Source organism: Drosophila santomea, chromosome 3R, assembly GCF_016746245.2.
Source record: "Drosophila santomea strain STO CAGO 1482 chromosome 3R, Prin_Dsan_1.1, whole genome shotgun sequence".
Lineage (NCBI taxonomy): Eukaryota > Metazoa > Arthropoda > Insecta > Diptera > Drosophilidae > Drosophila > Drosophila santomea.
In genome coordinates this window covers 17,031,256-17,053,041 of record NC_053019.2, presented here as the reverse complement: position 1 = coordinate 17,053,041, position 21,786 = coordinate 17,031,256, and the positions used below count along the sequence as shown (strand labels likewise).

Below are 21,786 nucleotides of genomic sequence, written 5' to 3'. Positions count from 1 at the left end.
AGCTTTATTGGACAAGTTAAAATGATGTTTGCCAGCACGATAAAACTCCGTATCGTTGTCACACATTGATTACAACTCATTACTACAGCAGTGTCATGCAAAAAAAGGAAAACACTTTTCACTTATCAACCGATGAAGATTTAACAATTAGCCCACAAAAGAGATCGAGAAGTAGTGTTATCAATAAGAGATACAAAGAGAGTGACAAGCAGTTCAACGCAATCGCCGCAATGGAGCCCCCACATAAGAGCGCAAAGAGCGCCAAAGAGCACCCGCAAGAGGGCGCTGATCTTAACATGGCACAACACCCACCCAAAGAGAGCTCAGAGCATGTATTAAAGGTGCAGCCCGAGAGCGGATGCCGTCAGAACGAGGCGGACCGTCGGAGCGATCGGACGCAGATAGTCGTGGGTAGAGGTAGAGTAGCGCGCAGTGCCATGTGTAGTTCTATACGTTCGCGATAAGTATGATGTTCTATGGATTCAATCACCTACGAAATACAGCGCAATCTGCGACGAAATTCGCCTGCAATAGATAAAAAGACGGAGCATTTCGGCGTGAAGTGATCTTTCTTGGAAGCGCGATCATTCCAAATCGAATGCCACGCAATATTGATGTCTGCCGTGGGCCAGTGGAAAAGTTTACTTGCCGCAAACGTGAATAGAAATCGAATTCGTAGATCTGAAACTGAATCTAAAAGCGCTCGCATTTCCATCTGGTTTCTCGCCGGCTAATGCCAAACTAATTATATTAATACCGAGCGCGTGTCCCCTTTCGTATCGAAAAGTGCTAATCAACCGCGGCCGTCCAAAGACAATCCAAACCAAAACCCGGTGACCGAGCGCGTCCCCTGTAATTGTAATGCAACACTCTATATAGTGCAATTTAGCTCCAATCAGTGCAATCAGCATGCAGTCGATGAAAGCCGATGAACTGCCGGAGAATCCGCGGGAGCGATCCAATCCCCTCTCCTCCCTTATGTTCTGGTGAGTGTACGGCGTAGAAATGATATCTTTCCGGGCATTCCGAGAGGAAATTTTTGGAATTGCTTTCCAATTGATTCTTTGCGATCTCAAGCCTTTTCCAAATGGTAACAGAATAAATATACTTGTGGGCACAAACATAATAAGTCTTAATAGAAACCAGTTTACAAATCTATTAATACACATTTTGATTTTTTTTTATCGAATATCATGGCATTGTTGGTAAACTGAAATCGTTAATTCGTTGATGATAAGCAAAAAACATCCATTGATGACTAGTTTCGGTGTTAGTTATTCGAGTTGCTCTGCTTGGGGGGTGTGAAATTGGGAGGGATTGGGGAACCTACATATAACGTGACAGCACCGACAAGTTGATTATTTCATTCAGTGGTTCGCTTAATTCGCATGGTCGAGGCGACAAAATCATTTTGCATTTGACATTCTGATTGGTTACCAATTGAAGGCGACACTTAGCTAAGCGCTATTTTCTAAAACCATTTTAAAGCAAAAAAAAAAAGAAATGTTGTACAAAAGTAGATATCCACAGGTGACATATGCCTTAGGCGTAGAAACTGCTGACAAGTTATATGAATCATGGCCGTGCGAATGACGACAAAACTATAAAACTTTAGAGGAGGTGTGTATGTATCGAATACGTTTGAACTCTCGTAAAAGACTCTTATCTCGCAAGAAACATGATTTGATTTATAGCCACTGATAAGCTTGCTTGCTGCCATAACACAATTTAGCTCTTATATTTTGTTTATGCAATGTAATTATTTAATAACATATAAGATAAAAACGCAGAACTGCTCTTTTGTGTCGGCGTATCGTAAACTATAGATGCATTTGCGTCGGAAAAAATGGATGCTGTGGGAATGTACCCATACTCACTTATTAAGATTACATTGGTTTATATTGCGATAAGTATAGTAGTTATTAACATTGAACTTTGTGTGTGTTACACAGCTCCGCCGTGGCTTAATTGCTATTTCCACAGTCTGTGAAATTAGAGCTGGAATAACATAATTTGATTCTAACAATTTTGACCGTGACATACTCGCTTTATAACACCACATTGGCTAGCAACTGTTTTTTTTTTTTTTTGCTGATAAGCGCCTGGGAATGTCACTTGTCTGTTCGCTCTTTTTTTTTGGTTGTCTCATCATCACAATAGAATTATCAGTATCAGTGGCTGATAACAGACCACCAGCCTTTCGCTAATTATGTTTTCATTGCACGCCCAATAAAAACTACCTACGTGCTGCTGATGCTGATGCCGATGACGATGATGATGCCAATGCCAAAACCACGTAAAGTTTCGCCCTGCCCGTTCTGTTTAAAGGGCGCAAAAAGACGCTGGAGCAGAAGGATCTGTACAGAGCTCTGAAGGAGCACAAGTCGGGTGAGTGCCATGATTAAATCCCAGCCTTAGCAGCTATCTATATAAATGGGTATAATATTCCATGTCCAGACTCCCTTGGTGATCGGTTGTGCGCCGCCTGGGATGAGCAGGTGGCCAAGAATGAAACTCCACGTTTGGGTCGCGCCCTGACCAAAGTATTTGGCTTTCATTTGTTTCTCACGGGAATAACCCTGTTTGCCCAGGAGTTTTTAACCAAGTAAGTGCGCTCTAAACCATGCAAATTGATTTACCATTTGATTTATCAATCTTTTACAGAGTCACCCAGCCCATTTGCCTGATTGGGGTGATGGCCTACTTTGCCGGCAATGATCCGGATCGATTCAAGGCCCAGTTGTGGGCAGCGGGTCTCATAGCGGGTTCCGTGTTTAGTGTGTGCTTGGGTCATCCCTATATGCTGGGTCTACTTCACCTGGGCATGAAGATGCGCGTTGGTAAGTGCTGATTATCTATTATCAGCTAATCCACATTGTAATGCCCTCCAAATTGCAGCACTTAGCAGTCTAATCTATCGCAAGGCTCTGCGGCTGAGTAGAACTGCTCTGGGGGACACCACAGTGGGTCAGGTGGTCAATCTGCTCTCCAACGATGTGGGTCGATTTGATTTGGTTCTGATCAACGTTCACTACCTGTGGATAGCTCCGTTGGAACTGATTGCCGTCACCTACCTGATGTATCTAGAGGTACGTAGGTGGTGGTCAGCAAGTCACAAAGAATTCTCTAGTCGAAAGCTCAAACGCTTAAAAAACCTGTTCCGAACAAACCCCTTAAAGTTGAAAAGAGTGACCCTTTTGAAAAGTTTTTGATGTCACTGAGCATGTACTATGTGCATAAGATTATAGTGACTACTTTTGTATATTTCTGTATACCTTAAAAACCCGGCAGGCAAACAATATTTATGAAATTTTATTCCACATTGCTATCTAATTTTGATTCAATGTTAATTACTGTCTTTTGAATTAGCTTCGATCAATCTTAAAGTCTTTTTCTATTATGGCGCCAATTGATAGTACGCTCTTTAAATATATATATATGTATATACCTATTGAAAAATGTTTTTGTCATGAATACAAATGTTGTGTTATTTCTATTAATTGCTCGTGTGCGGGCAACTATGGAAGTCAAGTACATCCATTATTGAAATTGACAGACTTAACTAATTTATTTTTCCCATATTATAGATTGGCATATCATCCATGTTTGGGGTCGCTATAATGCTTCTGTTCCTGCCATTCCAATCCTACCTCGGCAAGCGGACCAGCGTTCTGCGCCTGCGTACCGCTCTGCGAACGGACGAACGCGTCCGCATGATGAACGAGATCATTTCGGGCATCCAGGTGATCAAGATGTATGCGTGGGAGAAGCCATTCGGCAAGATGTTGGAGATGACCCGCTTCAATGAGATGCTGTGCATCAAGCAAGTGAACTACATCCGCGGCATCCTCATCTCGTTTTCCATGTTCCTGTCGCGCATATTCACCGCCTCCAGCCTGATTGCCTTCGTCCTGTTGGGGAACATGCTCAATGCCGAAAAGGCTTTCTTTGTCACTGCCTACTACAATATCCTGCGCCGATCGGTGACCATGTTTTTCCCGCAGGGCATCTCCCAGATGGCCGAGCTACTGGTCTCCGTTGGGCGGTTGGAGACGTTTATGCATCGCCCGGAGACAAAAGTCGGGGATAAGTCGAAGGGCAAAGCTGCCATCCCGAAGGCAGAGTCCCTAAATGGAGACAGCCCCAAGAGCAATGGAATACCGGAGAATTTGATCGAGTTCAGCCAGTTTCAGGCTCGCTGGGAGAGCCATTCGCAGGAGCCCACTCTGGAGGACATCAATCTGCAGCTGGGTCGTCGAAAGTTGGTTGCCGTCATTGGACCAGTGGGCGCTGGCAAGTCGAGCCTTATCCAAGCCATACTTGGAGAACTGCCAGGCGAGAGTGGCACCCTCAGGATCAATGGCAGTTATTCCTATGCCGCCCAGGAGCCCTGGCTCTTTACGGGAACAGTTCGCCAAAATATCTTGTTCGGCTTGGATTGGGACAAGCATCGCTATCGCACCGTGGTGAAGAAGTGCGCCTTGGAAAGGGACTTTGAGCTACTGCCCTTCGGTGACAAGACCATAGTGGGCGAGCGAGGAGCATCACTTTCCGGCGGGCAAAAGGCCAGGATAAGTTTGGCACGAGCAGTTTACCGACGCGCAGATATCTATCTACTTGACGATCCACTCAGCGCCGTGGATACCCACGTTGGGCGCCACTTGTTCGATCAGTGTATGCGCGGCTATTTGAGGAGTGAGCTCGTCATACTGGTCACCCACCAGCTGCAGTTCCTGGAGCAGGCTGATCTTATTGTTATCATGGATAGGGGTAGGATCAGTGCCATGGGCACGTACTCGTCTATGAAGCGCAGTGGATTGGACTTTGCCCAACTGCTGACGGCGACCAATAAAGATGATGAGGATCTGGACGAAGTCGACGGCGCAAGTGGAGACGGTCTAGACCTATTGAATGTGCCCTCGCTGAGCAGAAGGGGCAGCAGGAATAGTAAGCCGAGTACGCGAAACAACAGCTTCACTTCGTTGAGTTCCATGGCGGAGTCAATAGCCCAGGAGGCGTCTTTGCAGATGCAGGAGACGCGAGTGGAGGGCAAGATCGGTCTGGGGCTTTACAAGGAGTATTTGACATCGGGCAGTAGCTGGCTCATGATCTTCTTCATGGTCTTCCTATGCCTGGCCACCCAGATTCTATGCTCGGCAGCGGACTACTTCCTATCTTACTGGTATGCGACTTGAGATATATCCGTAACTGGTAATTTGTAACTTTCTTGCCTTTACAGGGTGGACAAGAACGTGGACGGTCAAACAGATATCAACACGGATCCGCAGGACATGTACTACTTTGCCGCGCTCAATGTGGCTGTGGTGGTGTTCACCATTGTGAGGACCATGCTCTTCTACAAGATGGCCATGCGCAGTTCCACGCAGCTGCACAATGCCATGTTCCATGGGTTAACGCGGGCTGCCATGTACTTCTTCAACACGAATCCTTCGGGACGCATACTCAATCGATTCTCGAAGGATCTCGGCCAGCTGGACGAGGTGCTGCCAAGCGTTATGCTGGATGTGGTGCAAATCTTTCTTGTACTAATCGGCATCATCGTTGTGATCTGCATCACTAATCCGTACTACCTCACTTTAACCTTGGCCTTGGCCATAATATTTTACTATATCAGGGAATTTTATCTGAAGACCTCGCGGGATGTGAAACGATTGGAGGCGGTAGCCAGATCACCCATATACTCCCATCTAAGCGCCACGATTACCGGGCTGCCAACGATACGCGCCTTGGGCGCCCAAAAGGAACTTATTGCTGAGTTTGACAATCTGCAGGACCTGCACAGCTCTGGATATTATACCTTCCTGGCGACGAATCGCGCCTTTGGCTATTATCTGGACTGCTTTTGCACGTTGTACATTGTGATCATCATTCTCAACTACTTTGTTAACCCGCCTCAAAGTCCCGGAGAAGTGGGCTTGGCCATTACACAGGCGATGGGGATGACCGGCATGGTGCAGTGGGGAATGCGACAGTCGGCCGAACTGGAGAACACAATGACCGCAGTGGAACGCGTTGTGGAGTACGACGAGATCGAACCCGAGGGCGAAATCGAATCACGCGAGGGCAGGAAACCCGCTCCAAGTTGGCCCGAAAAGGGTGAGATTATCGCGGAGGACCTGTGCCTTCGCTACTTCCCGGATCCGCAGGCCAAGTACGTCCTCAAGGCGCTGAACTTCCACATTCGTCCGTGCGAGAAAGTGGGCATCGTGGGCCGCACTGGAGCTGGCAAATCCTCGCTGATCAACGCGCTCTTCCGCCTTTCCTACAACGAGGGCAGCATTACCATCGACGACAGGGACACGGCTGACATGGGACTCTTTGATCTGCGCAGCAAGATATCCATAATACCGCAGGAGCCTGTGCTCTTCTCGGGCTCCATGCGCTACAACTTGGATCCCTTTGAGGAGTACAACGATGCCAAGCTGTGGGATGCATTGGAGGAGGTGAAGCTGAAACCTTTGATTGCCGAACTGCCCAGTGGACTGCAGAGCAAGATATCCGAAGGAGGCAGTAATTTCAGTGTGGGCCAACGCCAGTTGGTGTGCCTGGCCAGGGCTATTCTCCGCGAGAATCGCGTCCTGGTCATGGATGAGGCAACGGCCAATGTGGATCCGCAAACGGATGCACTGATCCAAGCCACAATAAGGAGCAAATTCCGGGAATGCACTGTGCTCACGATAGCCCATCGTTTGAACACGATAATGGATTCGGATCGTGTTCTGGTCATGGATGCTGGTCATTTGGTAGAGTTTGGATCTCCGTACGAGCTTCTCACCTCCACCGACTCGAAGATCTTCCATGGAATGGTCATGGAAGCTGGACAAAACACATTCGACAATCTTCTGAAGGTAGCCGAAAAGGTAAGTCATATTTACATACAAGCGTAGCTTTCTAGTAAATGAATTGGGTATCACTTGCAGGCCCACTTGGAGTCGAAGAAACCCAAATCGGAGTAGATTAAGGATCTGGTAAACGCTGGTTACTAAACTGGAAGCCAAAAAGGTCTCATTTCCTGGCTGTAAGCGTCTGCAAAGTTGTACCTAATCCAGCCAGCTGCATTTAAGCTAGTTTTCTACTTAAAGTATTATACCTTCGAACCATACATACTTATAGAACTCAATTCTTATAGAGCGTAATGCAATGAATCAGCCCAACGAACGGTTAAATATACAGTCTCAAAAATGTAGAGGTTTAGTGAAAGCTTTATAAAGTTTAAAACTCATGTACACCATAAATTTGTTTTACATTACGATAATTTCTAAGCACTTCAATGCCCCAAGCCCCAATTAGACATTACTTGAGATCATCGTGGGGCAGCTGGCCATGGCTCTCTTGGATTGAATTTCTGCTTCGGCTGCTGAAGATCTGTTCATCTTAAGTCCACGAAAGAAGATGGTGACCATGGATTCGCAAGCCAGAAGCAGGACGACCGTCAATTGGGCCAAAAGGGCATGAGCTACGGATGGATGTGCCGATGGCCAATGGGCGTTGTGGGGAACAAACAATATGAAGAATAGAACGACGGTGTTGCAAATGAGCATCAAACTGGAGAAAATCGAGCGAAGCTCCTGTCCTCCAAAGGAGCTCAGTGCCCGCACGCTGGCCAGGATCACTATTGAGGGAATTAGCAAGTGGATGAGCACCAGCAGCGGCATTAGTGCGCTGCAGGAATCCGGAAGAAACAGTCTAGCCGAGTTGGCCAAGTAGGTGAAGCTGCCTAGCCAGTGTCCAGTGCCAAATAGGGATACGTAGAAGTAGAGTAGGATGGACACAGCGAAGCGATAGCACAGCTGCAGATGCTTTGAGGGAGCGAGTAACCCATTAACCTTGATCTCCACATCCTCATCCGCTTCCACGCACTCCTCGTGCACCTCCAGTCCCAACTGGTACTCGATGAGCAGACCCTGGGCGAAGAGCGAGACATATGAATCACTCAATAGTACATGAAGCGTTAGCAAGTTGAAGCGTATCAACTCTAGGCGAGATTGGGGGCTGGTCCTCGCACTGTAGGGCACCGATGCGAAGGCATAGACGAGATAAGCCCAGTTGGCAGCTAGTAGGTATATGGGAATCGGCTTGCCCATCTCCTTGAAGAAGATTTCGATGGCGGCAACCACCAGTATTCCACCGTTGATGAGCCACACCCTCCACTTGTGATTCTCGTTAAGCACACAGGGACGCACAAGCACCACCAGCATGCTGACCGCCTGCAGGACCACACGGTAGTTGGTGGTCATTAGGACCTGCATTCCCTTCTGCGACCACAGGAATCCACTCAGCAGAAGGACGAGCGCCAGCCAGGCAAGGAACTTTGCCGACGGGTGCACCCAACCACGTCGATTGTAGAAGCCAACACAGAGCACATAGGCCAGGCTCAAGGGGCAGCTGCAGTAGAGCGCCGCAATGATCACCGCAGCGGGGGCTACTATCCATCTAAGGTGTTTCAGTGGCTCGAAGATGCAGTCACCCTTCAGGGGTAAGGCGGCCAAGGTGACACACCAGACGCCGAAGGGCACCACCAGACAGATGACCGTGGGGAATGGAGCCCATTGCAAGAAGACCATTTCGCCCAGCAAAAGTCCCAGCGAAGCCAGGAAGATGGTGTACCAAGTGAGGTAGCCAACGCGCTTCTCCTGGGAGTCCATCGAATGTTGGGATAGCTTCACCAATAGGTAGAATTGCCAGCCCAGTAGGGCCAGTCCCGTGGTCACCACGAGTGGAATGTGATAGTATCCGTAGTAGAACTTCAGGGACTTTTGTGCCACCTGGATGGCCAGCGTGCTCGTCTCCAGCGCCTTACTGCGCCAACCCATGTCGATGAGGTGGTCCATCTGATGTTGATAGTAGGCAATCTGTTGCAGATCGAGATCCTTACCCTTGGGCAGCCACTTGTGGAAGACTCCTTGCTCGTGACACCTTATAATGGCCTTGGCCTGGCTCAGCAGTTGCAGCGCATTCAGGTGTATGGCCTTTCTCGCATATTCCCGCGACACCTTCATGTAGCCCTGGGGCAGAATGCCCAGATTGTTGACCGGTGGCGGTAGGCCAATGAGGGCAGACATAAGAGGAGCCAACTGGATCTGCTGCAGTCTGTGGAGCTGCAGACTAGCGCCATTGTGGAGCACAAAGTCAGAGGTTATGTTTTGGGTCATGTGCTTAACTCCGGCACCCCAAAGAAAGAAGGGCGTCTCCCGCTCATCATCCGAACCGCCACCATGGGAGCCTGAAATCCCAGAATTGTGTCATTCCTTGGAGTGTTTGAAATATGACCAAAAGTACACTTACCGAAATAAGTAAGACCGTGTGCTGAGGTATAAAGGTATGCTGTCTTCGAGTCATTAAAGGTGTCCTCAATTAATTCATATGCATTTCGGATGTGCCGCTGCGCATTGTGCAGCTTCTTTTGATAGCCCATATCCAAGGGACTAGCTCCACCGACTTCGGCCAGCTTAACGAGCATCACCAGTCTAGTTGAGTTCCTCAACTTGTCCAAGCAAGCTCGTTTCGTCAGCCGAAGTCGAAGATCTGATAGATCCGAGATGCTGAGAACGGCCCCCTTGTCGGAAGCCAAAGTGCGATTGAAAATCGTATCGAAAGTGTCGGTCGGCAGTATGGATGGCATCTCATTGAATCCAGCGAAGAGGGCGACTTCCGCCGACCGGGTCAGAGTTGGAACACTAGTCGTAGATATGCCGATGAGTCCCTGGCGCATGATTATATCCCGCATGTAGGCGGCGCCACTGCAGTTGTCCGCAAAAAGCGTGTCCATCCGGAGTCCTTCGAGAAGGAAGACCACCAGGCGATCGGCAGGTGGTGGTAGACGCATTTCCGGCAATGTCTTCTGCGGTTCCAGGGGAGCCAGTGGTCCGGCCTGATAGTAGATGCGCAGCAGGCACATCAGAAGCAGGAGGTGCAACAGCACCACCTTGGATTTCCACAGCTCCATCAGGATTTGTACTTTACCCACTAGTCGATATGTGAGGCGACGACACAATAGCAACGACACATTGACGACAACTGAACAGGAGCACCACAGAAACGTCTGTAGAAGGGCCAACTTCATCTCTGAAATATTCAGCATTGAATGATCGATTCGTCTGAAAAATATAAATTCCCTAGCAAGCCTTGCTAGGTAAATTAAATTAAGTAGAACCTGAAGGGAAATTCTGTATCTGGGATAATGTTGGATTCAAACAGGAGTTTTGTGCTGTTCCAGCTGCTCTTGCTCTTTTCGGTTGTATTGATCTACATTAGATCCACATCCCCGGGCAGCTTGGAGCCGCAGGAAGTGGAACCACTGAAGGAGCCTCCGCCTGCAGATCGACTTGTGGTGCTCGTGAGGGACGGACTCTCTGCTCAGACTTTTCTGGCCAACCGCTGCACAAACGTCCCACAGTTGCAGCAACTCTTCTTGCACCAGGGTCTGGTTGGGATTAGTCGTCCGGAGACCACCACCTACCACTCCATATCCCCATATATATCCTTGTTTTCCGGATTTAATGAGGATGCAGCCACAGTGGCACGCGGATGGCTGGGAAATTCCGCACCCATTGACTCCATATTCGATCGGTGTAAACGCAGTTTTGCGTGGACAACGCGAGAACTAATTTCACGTTTTCCCACAATTGAAAGACCTAGGACATTCTCCTTTGAAGCATTTGGAGAAGGTGTTACCAAGTCGTGCTCCGAATTGGAAGATTTTGTATGCAGCTCAGTTCAAAGATTTCTCGGCGGCGCATCCCGGCTCTTGCTAAATTCCACAGAAGTCATCTTTTTTATCCACATGACCGGTGTGGAACCATCATGTGAAAGCCTCCAAAGGATTCAGGAAAACGTGTGGAAACTCTACAAAAGTTTTGAGAAAACTTTTCCCGATCAGAGAACCGTATACCTATTTACGTCCAATCTTGGCGATCCCCAAACAAAAAGTAAGGCATTCGATTATCTCTTTAAAATAGAATTAGTCCTCGAATGTCCTGTTTTCAGGCGAGTCCAGGCCGGCAGTTGAGTCGCCCTTCTTTCTATGGGGATCTGGCGTGAAATACATTAAGTCCATGCCAGGACGCAGCTTTGTGGCCAACGAGACGGGCTCCAGGCTGCCCTTGCATGTCCTTAATCCTCCCCAGCTGACAGCCTTAATGAGTGCCCTTCTGGGAGTTCAGCCACCAGTCAACAGCCGTGGAATGCTGCCCAAGGGAGTGCTCAACGCCAGCTTGCGCTACGAGGCCAATGCCATGCTGACCAATGCCAAGCAGCTCCTGGCTCAGGCTCGCCGGCTGCGGGAACTGCATCCCAAAAAGATACCCGCCTTCTGGCTAAACTTTCGGATGATGGACAACTTTGTGAGGGAGTCTTTAGTCCTCAAGCATCAGCGACGTTTCAGGGCTCTCTTGGAGTACAGCTGCAACTTTATGCCCGTGCTGATCATGGGAATGGACTACTTCAAGGATTACTACAGACATGTCTTGGTTATAGCAGTAAGCTTGGCCGGACTCGGTTGGATATATTGCCTGCGCTGTCGGCTAACAGGTGGAGGAAAGTGCAGAAACCAAATGGAAATCCAGGATGTAACCTCATCCAAGTGTTTGGTGTATGCCCGTGGATTTCATCGATTGCTGACAGGTGTGCTGGTGATATTTATGATGCTCGAAAGGATTCCATTGATGGTGCAGGCGATTCTGCTCATGCCCTCACTGTACTGGAGGACGACGCTTAAGGTTCTGGGCGAGAGACCGAGAATGGCATGCCGCAAGAGTTTGATCTCCACCATCTTACTGGCATTTATCTGCTTGGGTGGTTTTTTCCGACGCTACATCCTGGCAGTGGGCTACCTGGGCTTTGCTTCCTATAACAACAGAGTTGCCTTCCGGAAAAGGGGCCTCCAGTTCTACCTGTGGCTGCTACTGCTCCTTGGGCTCACCGCGTTATCAGTTCTTCCGGAATCGCTGGGTTGCTCCCAGCCCAGTGCCCTCGTGTTCAGTATCCTGCTCACTCTTCTGCGTCCTTTGGCCTGTGGAGTGTACCTCAATTTCCTAACCTGGTTGAGCAATATACTAGTTCTCCTGGCCGCCTTGGAGTACATCCTGATTGGCTGGCATCCGTGGATCACGTACATGGTATCCTGGATCTATTTGGGATTTGTGGCCATTTGGCAGCGACGCAATCTGCAGGCCAGCGAGGTGTTCTTCTTTAACCTGAGCACCGTGTACACCCTCACATGCACCTCTTATGAATCGGTGGTCATCCAAATGCTGGCCATGGAGTTGCAGCTGGCCCTGCGGATGAAGCAGAACAGAAACGAATGCATTGGTCCGAAGACCGCCGCCCACTACATACTGGTGTACAGCTGGTACTCCCTTTTCGTCATTGGCAGCTTTCCGGCCTTCGACGATTACCTGGATATCTTGCACGAGACCTGCTTTGGATACTCACCGCTGACCTATGGCCTCGTTATGGTGTTGAAGCTAATCCTTCCCTGGCTGCTTGTGCTCTGCATCCTGGCGGGTAACTACAAGAATCTGGCTTCACACGAACGGCAAATCTTTGTGAGGCTTCTGCTTATGAGTAGTGCGATGTCCTTGGCGCTTCTGCACGGGATTACTGATGTTGGTCCTTGGAGGGAGATCCTCAGCAGATTCGCTGAGTTTGCGGTGGTCCAGGCGTTTCCAGTTGTCTGGCTGCTGCTGTGGCGACTGGCACAGCTTAAAGTGGGCTCCAAGTGGATGTCCCAGCTCCCCAAATGAATTACAGTTCGTTAAATAGTTAAATAGTTTAAATAAAGCGAAGCAAGCGCCAAAGAACTATTAAAAATTCTGGCAGTCTTGTCAAAAAAGCCAGGACTTTAACGTTGCCACCTAGTTTCTTTCCACCAAATATCGATAGCCCTAACGGCTATCGCACAGTAGTCGCTTCGTTGCCATCGCCAATCTCGCTCTCCCTTATTTTGCATAGAAAATAAACAAAAAGCTCTGCTGAAATAATGTTTTCACAATAAAATCCAACACATTTGTGCTGGCGCAAGTGTGTGGTGGATAAGCCAAACGAAAAAGAAACCTAAAATCGCTTAACACTCAAATATCGCCTATTGCGCATTCCACGGCAGCAACAATACCAGTAGAGGCAGCAGCAACAGCAAAAGCAACAACAACAACGAGAACAGCATAGCAAAAGGTGAGGCAAAAAGTTTACATGTGAATGTGGGGGCGGGCGGTGTGGGAACGGTTAGCTGTTAATAACAACAATTGCCCCGTATTGTGCACACTCGCGCACACACACACTGAGGCACACTGGTTTACTCATTTTGGTGCGCGTAGGCAAAATGGCAGCCGAATGTCAGTTAAGTTAAGAAATGAATGGGCCCAAATAGTTGTGTCTCCAACGCCACCAACACCACCTCCACCACCCCAAGCAACCAGTCCAAACGCCCGCCCACCCACTGAGGTGACGCGCCGCCGCCGAGGTTTGCGATCTTGCTTTATATGCTTTTATATTCATATCACCCGCGACTCGATAAGGGTTCTCGTTCCGTTCCACGATCGGTAGGCCTCGAAGGTCGCGTTTCGTCGTCTATCTCGCAGCCTTTGCCAGATTGCATTTGTGTTCGTGCAGTACGTTTGCATCGAGCTGTTCCCCTTTCGCTGATTTGGCACCCCTTTCTAGAGAGGGTATGATGGTTTGGCGCTCAACATGTCATTGCAGTGATAATAGATTCTGATCGGTAATTGCAAAATGCTTAGTAGTCGATAATGTTTGTTTTCTTAATCATTCAAAACACACCTTAAAGAAGATGATTTTCCAAAAAAAACCTGTTATTCAGAAATTTTTATGTGGAACTGTCCGTCTTCAGATTTTTTTGGCTGGCTAAAATAGTTGCTAAAAGCATTTGATCTTCGCAAAATTTCATTATCCCCAAATGGGCACTGTACTGGGTATCAAAAACCTCGTTTCTGCAAATTAAAAGCCCTTCTTTCTGGCTTCTTTTGTCTGCGGGCTGCAATTATTCAGCCACTTGTTCTGGCGCAGACACAGTTGCCTCAATTAGTTGTTTCTTTTGTTTTTGTGGCTGCCGCTGAGGTGAAGAGAGTTGTTCATTAAGCAAAACTCGAGCATCCGGCGCTGCATGTGGAAGTGGAAGTGCCACCGGCGACAGCCCGTGTCCCACTGTCATTAGACATTGTAGAATCGCGTGAGTATAGAAGTGCTCCCACTTTCACTGTCCCATTCCGTTTGGAGGCATCTGCTGCGGATGAGTAATTACCGCGTTCCAGCGATTACGGCCGATTAGGGACCAATCAACAGCTGGTTACGGCGCTCTTGGCGGTAATATTACAGAGTGAACGATTCAGATTTCCGCTCAGTTGGTGGACAATGCCTTTTCTGTATCTTTCGCCACTGGGCTGCAGTCTCAGTCGCCTGGAACTGCTCCACGAAGATGAGGTGTGACCCTGAGCCCATCATATTTCATGATCAATTAGTAGTTATCACCCGAAAATAGCCCAAAATTTACCTTAACAAACCTGGTACTGATAGCGATAACGGTTGGAGATTGCCGAACATAATGTGGGGCATCATAATTAAGATTTCCACTCTACTTAAATGCGCACTTGTTGTTATTCAAGCACAGAGAGACTCTCGCCGGGCTATTTATCTATGGCGCTGAATCGGAGAATTTGCATTCACAATTAGTGGGTGCTGTTAGTGGGCGTACATGCTGATCGTGTAACGATTTGTGCTTTCAGTGCTTTCAGTTCACCGCCGTTGCAGCCGGAGAGCTGGCGTTGGCGATGGCCACGGCACCGCGATCCCTGGACACCATCTCCCTCTGCTCGACCGTTTCCAGCTGCCCGGACCGAAATGGCTTCTATGGCGGTTTCCAGCGCACAGACAAGCCCAAGGAGCCGCTGTCCAAGGCGCAGATCATCGCGCGGGAGAAAAAGTGGCTCTACATGATCGACAACTGGTCCATTTACATGTCCAAAAACTACAAAAAGGTAACATCGAATGTGGTTTATTTAAAGACTAGTGATCTCACTTTTACGCCAACCAAATCTGTAAAATAGTTTCCCATTTAGGCTCTTAAGAGCCTATGAAATGGAAACAAAGAAGCTCATTTTATATTTACTAGTATGAGCACCACAAAAATGTTTACAAAACCTAATGTATATTTTTATCGTGCAGATCCGAGATCGCTGTCGCAAGGGCATACCAAAGTCGGTGCGACCCAAGGCCTGGTTCTATTTATCGGGGGCGTATCTGCTAAAGAAGAAGAACCCCAACGTATACAACGAGCTTCTGGAAAAGCCTGGTAACCCGACGACCATCGAGGAGATCAAGAAGGACAAGCATCGCCAGTTCCCGTTCCATGAAATGTTTCTCGACGAGCAGAAGGTCGGACAAATCGAACTCTTTAATGTGCTAAAGGCCTACTCGATATACAATCCCAAGGTGGGCTTCTGCCAGGCGCAGGCACCGATAGCAGCGTTCCTATTGATGCACCTGCCCGCGGAGGACGCCTTCTGGGTGTTCGTCAGCGTGTGCGATGTGTAAGTCCACTTTAAAGTCGTATTTGGGCAATTGTATTTAAAGTGTGCATTTTTACAGATACCTGCAGGACTATTTCATACCCGGCTTGGAGGTGATCCAGAACGATGCTGGCATCCTGGAGGGTCTGCTTAAGAAGACATGCCCGCCCGTGTACCGTCACCTACAGAAGCACAAAGTGGAGCCGCTGCTCTACATGACCGACTGGTTCTTGTGCGCGATGACGCGGACTCTGCCCTGGGAGACGCTGCTGCGAGTATGGGATTGCTTCCTGGCCGAGGGCATCCGGGTGATCTTCAAGGTGGCCCTGGTCATAATTGGGGCTTCGCTAAGCCGACATAAGGTGCGAAAGACGTGCACTGGTCTCTGCGAGACGTTGGCGGTGCTGCGGTCTCCCGAGGACCACATTGTGGAGGAGGAGTTTATCATTAACAATATGATGCGGCTGAATCTGCGCGTAGAGGACTTCCAGATCGAGCACACACGCCAAAAGGCTCGACGTGCCAAACAGAAGGCGCAGCAGGAGGCGGAGACCAGCGGTTCCAGCAGCGGACATCGACGCAATATGCCAACGCTGTGAGGAACCGCAACTACTACTACTTCAACAAATTGTTACTAAACACACAAACAACACACACCATGCATAGTTGCATAAGATTTGTACGTTTTAAGTCGAATAGAGAGGCAGGTCGTGCACAAAGTGGATGCGAGTGACCCCGCACTGGTTCAGTCAGTTGGTCAGTCAATTACGGAGACATCATTCCATGCAATCAGTTTGCTAATTTTAAGACCATTCTTTTGTTGAGCTCATTCGGGCTGGACTTGTATCGGTATTTGTTTTCGTATTATTCATTTAGTGGCAATTATTACGAGTGTGCAATTTGTTTATGCTTTTCAAAAGTATTTATTACATATTTATTATTATCGTGTAACACTAAAACCGTAGCGTTTAGCTAGCGTTGAGTTGAGGACCCCGAACATATCGTATGATTATCATCACCACCCCAAAATGCAGCTGACCCAAGGACTGGAGGATTATATAGTTTGAAATTTTGACTACTTTATCCGTATTAACTCTGAGACGAGAATGTTGATATTTACCTACGATAATGCGTTACGAACGACTTATGTTGTGCCCCCGAGCCTGAAAAGTTTGGAGATCAGTTTTGTGACTGGTTTTAGGCAAAAATAATATAAAACTTGAATACTAATAAAACAAAATATACCGAAACATTAGCAAAAGGTTTGTTTCTTTTCTTGTTGCACAAGTAAAACCATACCAAGGATTTCATTTAAACTGGTTGTTAAATTAAATGTCTTATTTATTAACATTAATTAAACAGTGCATAACCACTTCATCGAGAATAATTTCTTATTAGCTGAAACAGCGGTGTTGAAAATATATTTATAATTTGTTTATTATAATTTTGATAATATCAGTTACTGTTCATTGAGATTATATCGAAAATAAATAGCTTGCGTTCTTACAGCTAGTAATTAAGAGAGTAGCCTAGATATTAACTACAGCTAAGAGTCCATATAAGATTTAGGCGGTGTCTATGGGTAAACTATACGAATACTCTAATTAATCTCTTGAAAGTGAACGGGCAGCCCATTACGGCGACTACCAGAATCTCTTAGCCACTGGAAGTACATGTGTTGGGGAAGTGGATTAGGTTATTTCGACTTGGGTCATAAAAACGGTTTGGTCTTCGTGGCAAAACGTAATATTTGTTCTATTCGCAGAGCTGTCGACTTTTAGATAAAACACTAAACTTACACAGAATTTAAAAGGGAAATATACTTCCACAGTTTTAAAACTAAACACTGCATAACACAATATGCAAATATATCGAGCTAGGAAAGTTAAGCAACGTTTTTGACAGCTCTAGGTTTCTTTTAAAAATAAAACAGATTTGCATGGTATGGTCGAAAGATTACATTCTGCCACTACGATCTTTTTTCAAATAAATCGAAAAACTCGTATTTGTTAATACTAGCCGAGCAGATACTGATCTTCAAATTCCACGTCGCCATCGTCGTCCAATAGATGTGGCGGCAACGGCATATACGGTCCTGAATCCTGACCAGTATGGTTTTCACCGTCATTAGTTTGCTTCGTGCCCTCCTCCTGCTCCTTCTCCTCCTGGATTATCTGCTCGATGAGCGATATCATCTCGGCATCTCCCAAACTCGGATGGTGCTTACGAATGTGCTGCTGCAGCTCACGGAGGCTGTGCAACTCAGCCACCGCTGCAGCACCGTCTTCACTGCTCTGCTTGCACAGTTTACAACGGATGTAGGCCGCGTAGGGCAGGTGCTGGATTCGATGGAACTGTAGCACCCACTGTCGATTCGTCTCCAGCTCCTCATCACAGTCCTGGCAGCGATAGACGTCCTCACTCACTTTGCTCATGTGCAGAAGCTCCAGCTTTGTCAAGCCATGGTGGTCGTTGATGTGCTCGCGCCACTCCTTTTTGTTGTGAGTTTTGAAGTTGTCACCACATTGGGGACATGTAAGATGGTAGATGCCGCTTAATAGCGAGTCGTGGTCGGGCTCATCGTCATCGAATTCCCGGTGCGGACGATTGTCACACCGGTTAGTGTCTCGGTTCAGGTGCTTGAAGAACATTTGCTTGCGCACAAACTCACCGTCGCAAGTCAAGCATTTGAAGGATCTGTGGGGCAGGTGGCGGAACTTGTGCGACTGTAGCTGCCCGATGGCACCCTTGGTGTGCGTCACGGTCACCCGTTTGTAGCACTCGAGGCACAGGTAGTGATGGTTGTCGATCTGCCGAAAGTTCAGGCCTTCACGACTGTTAAAGTTGTGCTGCTCCACGATATGTTTGCGCCAGAATGCATGAGAGTCAAAGTTCTGATTGCACTTGGGGCAAAAGTACGTGATGAAGTCCAGGTCGACGGCATTGTGGTACGAGATGCTGTCCTCCAGCGTGTTGAGACCAGCTGGACGGGCTGGCAATCCACCGGGCTGCGGTTTTAGGGAACGACTACTCGCCGACGAAGCAGCAGAGGAGGAACATGCAGGTGGTGAGGGTGGTGCTGGTGCCGGTGCCAGTGCCAGTGCCGGGGCCGGAGGAGGAGAGGGCAATTTGGGGTTCTCCCTACTGTTATCCTTGTGACGGCCGAGCACTTGTTTGGGTTTTGTGATCATCGCCGGGTTCTCCCTATCATAAATGCTGTGACGGGCTCTCAAATGTGCCGCAATATTCGGCTTATGATTGTAGCAGGTGCCGCAGATCAGGCACTTGAGGTACAGTCTATAGGGCAGGTGGCGGAAGTGATGGTCCTGCAAGCCCTTCAGCTTTGAATTGCACACAATGTCCTTGCACTGGGTGCATTGGTAGCGATACTTATCCAACTGCCGCATGTTTAGATATTGACGCTTGTCAAAATTGTGCACCTCATTGATGTGACGGCGCCACTCGAACTGAGTCTTGTATTCAAATCCGCAGGATGGGCACAAGAAGATGTAATTTTGTTCTACGGTGGGAGCGGATGGATCCGCAGAGTTCATCACTGGCTGTCGCCGCCTTCTGACCACTGTCTTCCTGCACCGTTTTTCGCTTATATGAACACGGACGGCCGCCTGGGTGGCGAAGAGTGTGCCACAGTGGACGCACTTGTAGCGTTGATGGTTTCCTTGAGATGTTGGCTGTGGCGGTGGCGGAGGTGGAGGCGGCGCAATTGGGTATTCTTCCTCTTCCGCCTGCATCTGTTCGCCAAAGTCGTTGTCCTCCTCCATTGCACCTTGGTCTACGTCGTCCAGATAGATTATCTCGTACGTTTCATTGGCCACCGTCACTATCTGTTTGCGTGGCTGCTTGGTGGGTGTAAGAATTGGAGCTGAGCATGCTCCCGAGTGCTTTCGTGGCCAACCAACGCGATGATGGGTAGCCAGATGCTTGACGAGACCCTTCCGGTCCGTGTAAGACTTGTGGCACTTGCGACACCTGGCGTAGGCTTTGAATGGAAGATGCGTGATCCTGTGTTGCTGGGCATTCTGGATTCCATACGCATTGGTTATGATCTTATCGCACTCGGTGCACTTAAGCTGCCGTTCGTTTATCATCTCAAAATTTAGCTTGCTCAGATCGTTCATGCTGTGCGCCATGACCACGTGGGTGCGCCAGTGCTTCTTCTCGATGAATTCTTTGCCGCACTGCGGACAGAGGTAGTCGATGTGTGGCTCGAAAATGTCGTCGCTGCTGATGCGACCGCCGCGTCTGGGTGCGTCCTCAAAGTATGGCGAATCCTCGTCCAAGGCGGCGCCATTTCCCTCGCCGTTTCCATTGTCCTCGACGCATTCATCCTCCGCCACTATGGCCAACGGAGCATCACCCTCCTCCTCCTCGGCGTTCTCCGACATAAGCGTATCCATGTGATGCTGCTGCAGCAGATGTCTGATTATTTCCTGATGATCCGTGTAACCCTGGTAGCAGAGTTTACAACGCAGCCACTCGGGCTGCGACAAATGGCTAAATTTGTGAGCGCGCAGTGATTTAATGGTATTGGGAGTCACAATCTAATAAATTGAATATGAGATAATTTAAATGAAAATCTGAAAGCTTCATAGCTTAGAAACAGCCCATCTCACCTTTTTGCACTCGAGGCACTGCATTTGCATGTCCACGCTTCGGAAATTAAGTCCCCTACGGCTGACGTAGTCGTGGACGAACTCGATGTGCTGGCTCCATTGGGCGTGAGTGTCGCACTCGGTGCCGCAGTCTGGACACATGTAGTGTATGTAATCCTCGCACAGTTCGGCTGCTCCTCGACTGCCAGCCTTTTTCTTGGAAACCTCTTCCGACACGGGCTGCTCCTGGGTGACAGAGTCATCGGCATCCGGTTCTAGGAGCTCATTCCGCACCTCTATGCGATCAGAATCCTCGCCAAGGTCATTATTCTCACGGAAGCTCTTCTCCCGCAGCAGCTGCTCGGTGCGGGATTCTCGAACCCGTGTCTTTCGTCCGGCCGCATTGTAACCCTCACGCATCATGGCCACCACCTCATCGCAATGGACCATGCGGAGATGAACCATTAGATCTTGCCTTTAATACAGAATAACATTTAGAAGAAGGCTCTAAAAAGGTAACTCATTGCCGTACCTGTATTTGTACTCCCGCTTGCAGATGTAGCACTTGGTGCACCTGAAGGGCAGGTGCGTAAACTTATGCTTAAGCAGGTTCTCCCGGCTGTGCATGGCAATCCGCTTATTGCACTCCCTGCACCGCTGATAGAGCTTGTCCAGCGGCGTAAAGTTCAGGCCACGAAGGGTGTTGTACTTGTGGATGTGGTTCATGTGCCGCTTCCAGTGGTCCTGTTGCCTGAACTCTCCACCGCAGGCGGGGCATATGTATACTACGCCCAACTCGTAGTTAATTGGCACTCCGTTTTCGTCCGTTGCATTGATTTGCGAGGTGGTGGGTCGTACAGACTGTCCGGGACCCAATCTGGGTCGACCCACAGTTCCGGGGAAGGAGTGTCGCTGCATTGGGGGTCGCACTTGGTGGCCCATGGGTCCTGCCGGAGCCAACGATGGATGCTGCGGCTCTGCTATATCTACAATGGGTTCCATATTGAAATCGAAGAGCGCATCGTCGTCGGGATCTGGTTGCTTTGGCCCCTTGGAGTTCTTTTCGTAGTCATCCTCCTCTTCCTCCTCTTCCCTCTCTTCATCCTCGCCATCCAGCAGATCATCGATGGCATCTCCAGAATCCAGGATCTCCGTATCGCCTAGAAAGTCATCATTGCCATTTCCGTACTGCTCGCTGTCCTCCAGTTCCGCCACCCCGCTCTCCGCCTCACCCTCCTCGAAGTCGGAGGAAAACATCGACGTCCACAGATCCATGCCCTCCATTTTTGGACAGGGAAGAGGCTTTTCTGCGACAGTTCGCGTCTTCAGTGGCTCTTCAATGTGTGGGTGCGTGTGCGTGTGCGTGAGAACTAGTTTTCGTATCCTATATGCCACAATTGGCAATAACGACGGCTGTCTGGTTTTTCACTTGGTAGAGCTTTTCTGTGACGTTGCGCACACCAGGTTCCATCTTCACAGGTGCTGCAGTTGCACACACCTCACTGGGTCCTTTTGCATCGGTTTCTAGCCCACTGGGGCATCGGAAATATGGCCAAAACTAAAACTTTTTCTAGTCTGCAAAAATCAGAGCCATTTTGTTTGCGGCGTCGCAGAGCTACGGGCCGCAAATA

The 21,786-nt window shown here is 48.6% G+C and overlaps 5 protein-coding genes across 5 annotated transcripts; 3 read left to right on the top strand and 2 right to left on the bottom strand.

Annotated features, from left to right (window-relative positions):
• The first annotated feature begins 376 nt into the window (after positions 1-376).
• LOC120453863 (probable multidrug resistance-associated protein lethal(2)03659) lies at positions 377-7,247 on the top strand. The gene is made up of 8 exons (XM_039638767.1): positions 377-986; positions 2,303-2,388; positions 2,458-2,605; positions 2,665-2,840; positions 2,899-3,089; positions 3,588-5,182; positions 5,240-6,881; positions 6,942-7,247. The coding sequence occupies exons 1-8, from the start codon at positions 910-912 to the stop codon at positions 6,975-6,977; spliced, it is 3,951 nt and encodes a 1,316-aa protein (XP_039494701.1). The 5' UTR covers positions 377-909; the 3' UTR covers positions 6,978-7,247.
• Positions 7,206-10,084, bottom strand: LOC120453865 (GPI ethanolamine phosphate transferase 1). The gene is made up of 2 exons (XM_039638769.2): positions 9,307-10,084; positions 7,206-9,244 (listed from the first exon to the last, which is right to left on the bottom strand). The coding sequence occupies exons 1-2, from the start codon at positions 10,082-10,084 to the stop codon at positions 7,308-7,310; spliced, it is 2,715 nt and encodes a 904-aa protein (XP_039494703.1). The 3' UTR covers positions 7,206-7,307.
• Positions 10,085-10,183: 99 nt separating this feature from the next.
• On the top strand, positions 10,184-12,860 carry LOC120453866 (GPI ethanolamine phosphate transferase 1). The gene is made up of 2 exons (XM_039638771.2): positions 10,184-10,949; positions 11,008-12,860. Exons 1-2 carry the CDS (start codon positions 10,202-10,204, stop codon positions 12,762-12,764), a joined length of 2,505 nt encoding a protein of 834 aa, XP_039494705.1. The 5' UTR covers positions 10,184-10,201; the 3' UTR covers positions 12,765-12,860.
• Positions 12,861-12,941: 81 nt separating this feature from the next.
• LOC120453867 (TBC1 domain family member whacked) lies at positions 12,942-16,803 on the top strand. The gene is made up of 4 exons (XM_039638772.2): positions 12,942-13,191; positions 14,760-15,011; positions 15,199-15,563; positions 15,622-16,803. The coding sequence occupies exons 2-4, from the start codon at positions 14,805-14,807 to the stop codon at positions 16,139-16,141; spliced, it is 1,092 nt and encodes a 363-aa protein (XP_039494706.1). The 5' UTR covers positions 12,942-13,191; positions 14,760-14,804; the 3' UTR covers positions 16,142-16,803.
• A 492-nt stretch (positions 16,804-17,295) lies between these two features.
• On the bottom strand, positions 17,296-21,779 carry LOC120453864 (zinc finger protein Xfin). The gene is made up of 3 exons (XM_039638768.1): positions 20,688-21,779; positions 20,177-20,630; positions 17,296-20,104 (listed from the first exon to the last, which is right to left on the bottom strand). Exons 1-3 carry the CDS (start codon positions 21,437-21,439, stop codon positions 17,558-17,560), a joined length of 3,753 nt encoding a protein of 1,250 aa, XP_039494702.1. The 5' UTR covers positions 21,440-21,779; the 3' UTR covers positions 17,296-17,557.
• Positions 21,780-21,786: the final 7 nt, after the last annotated feature.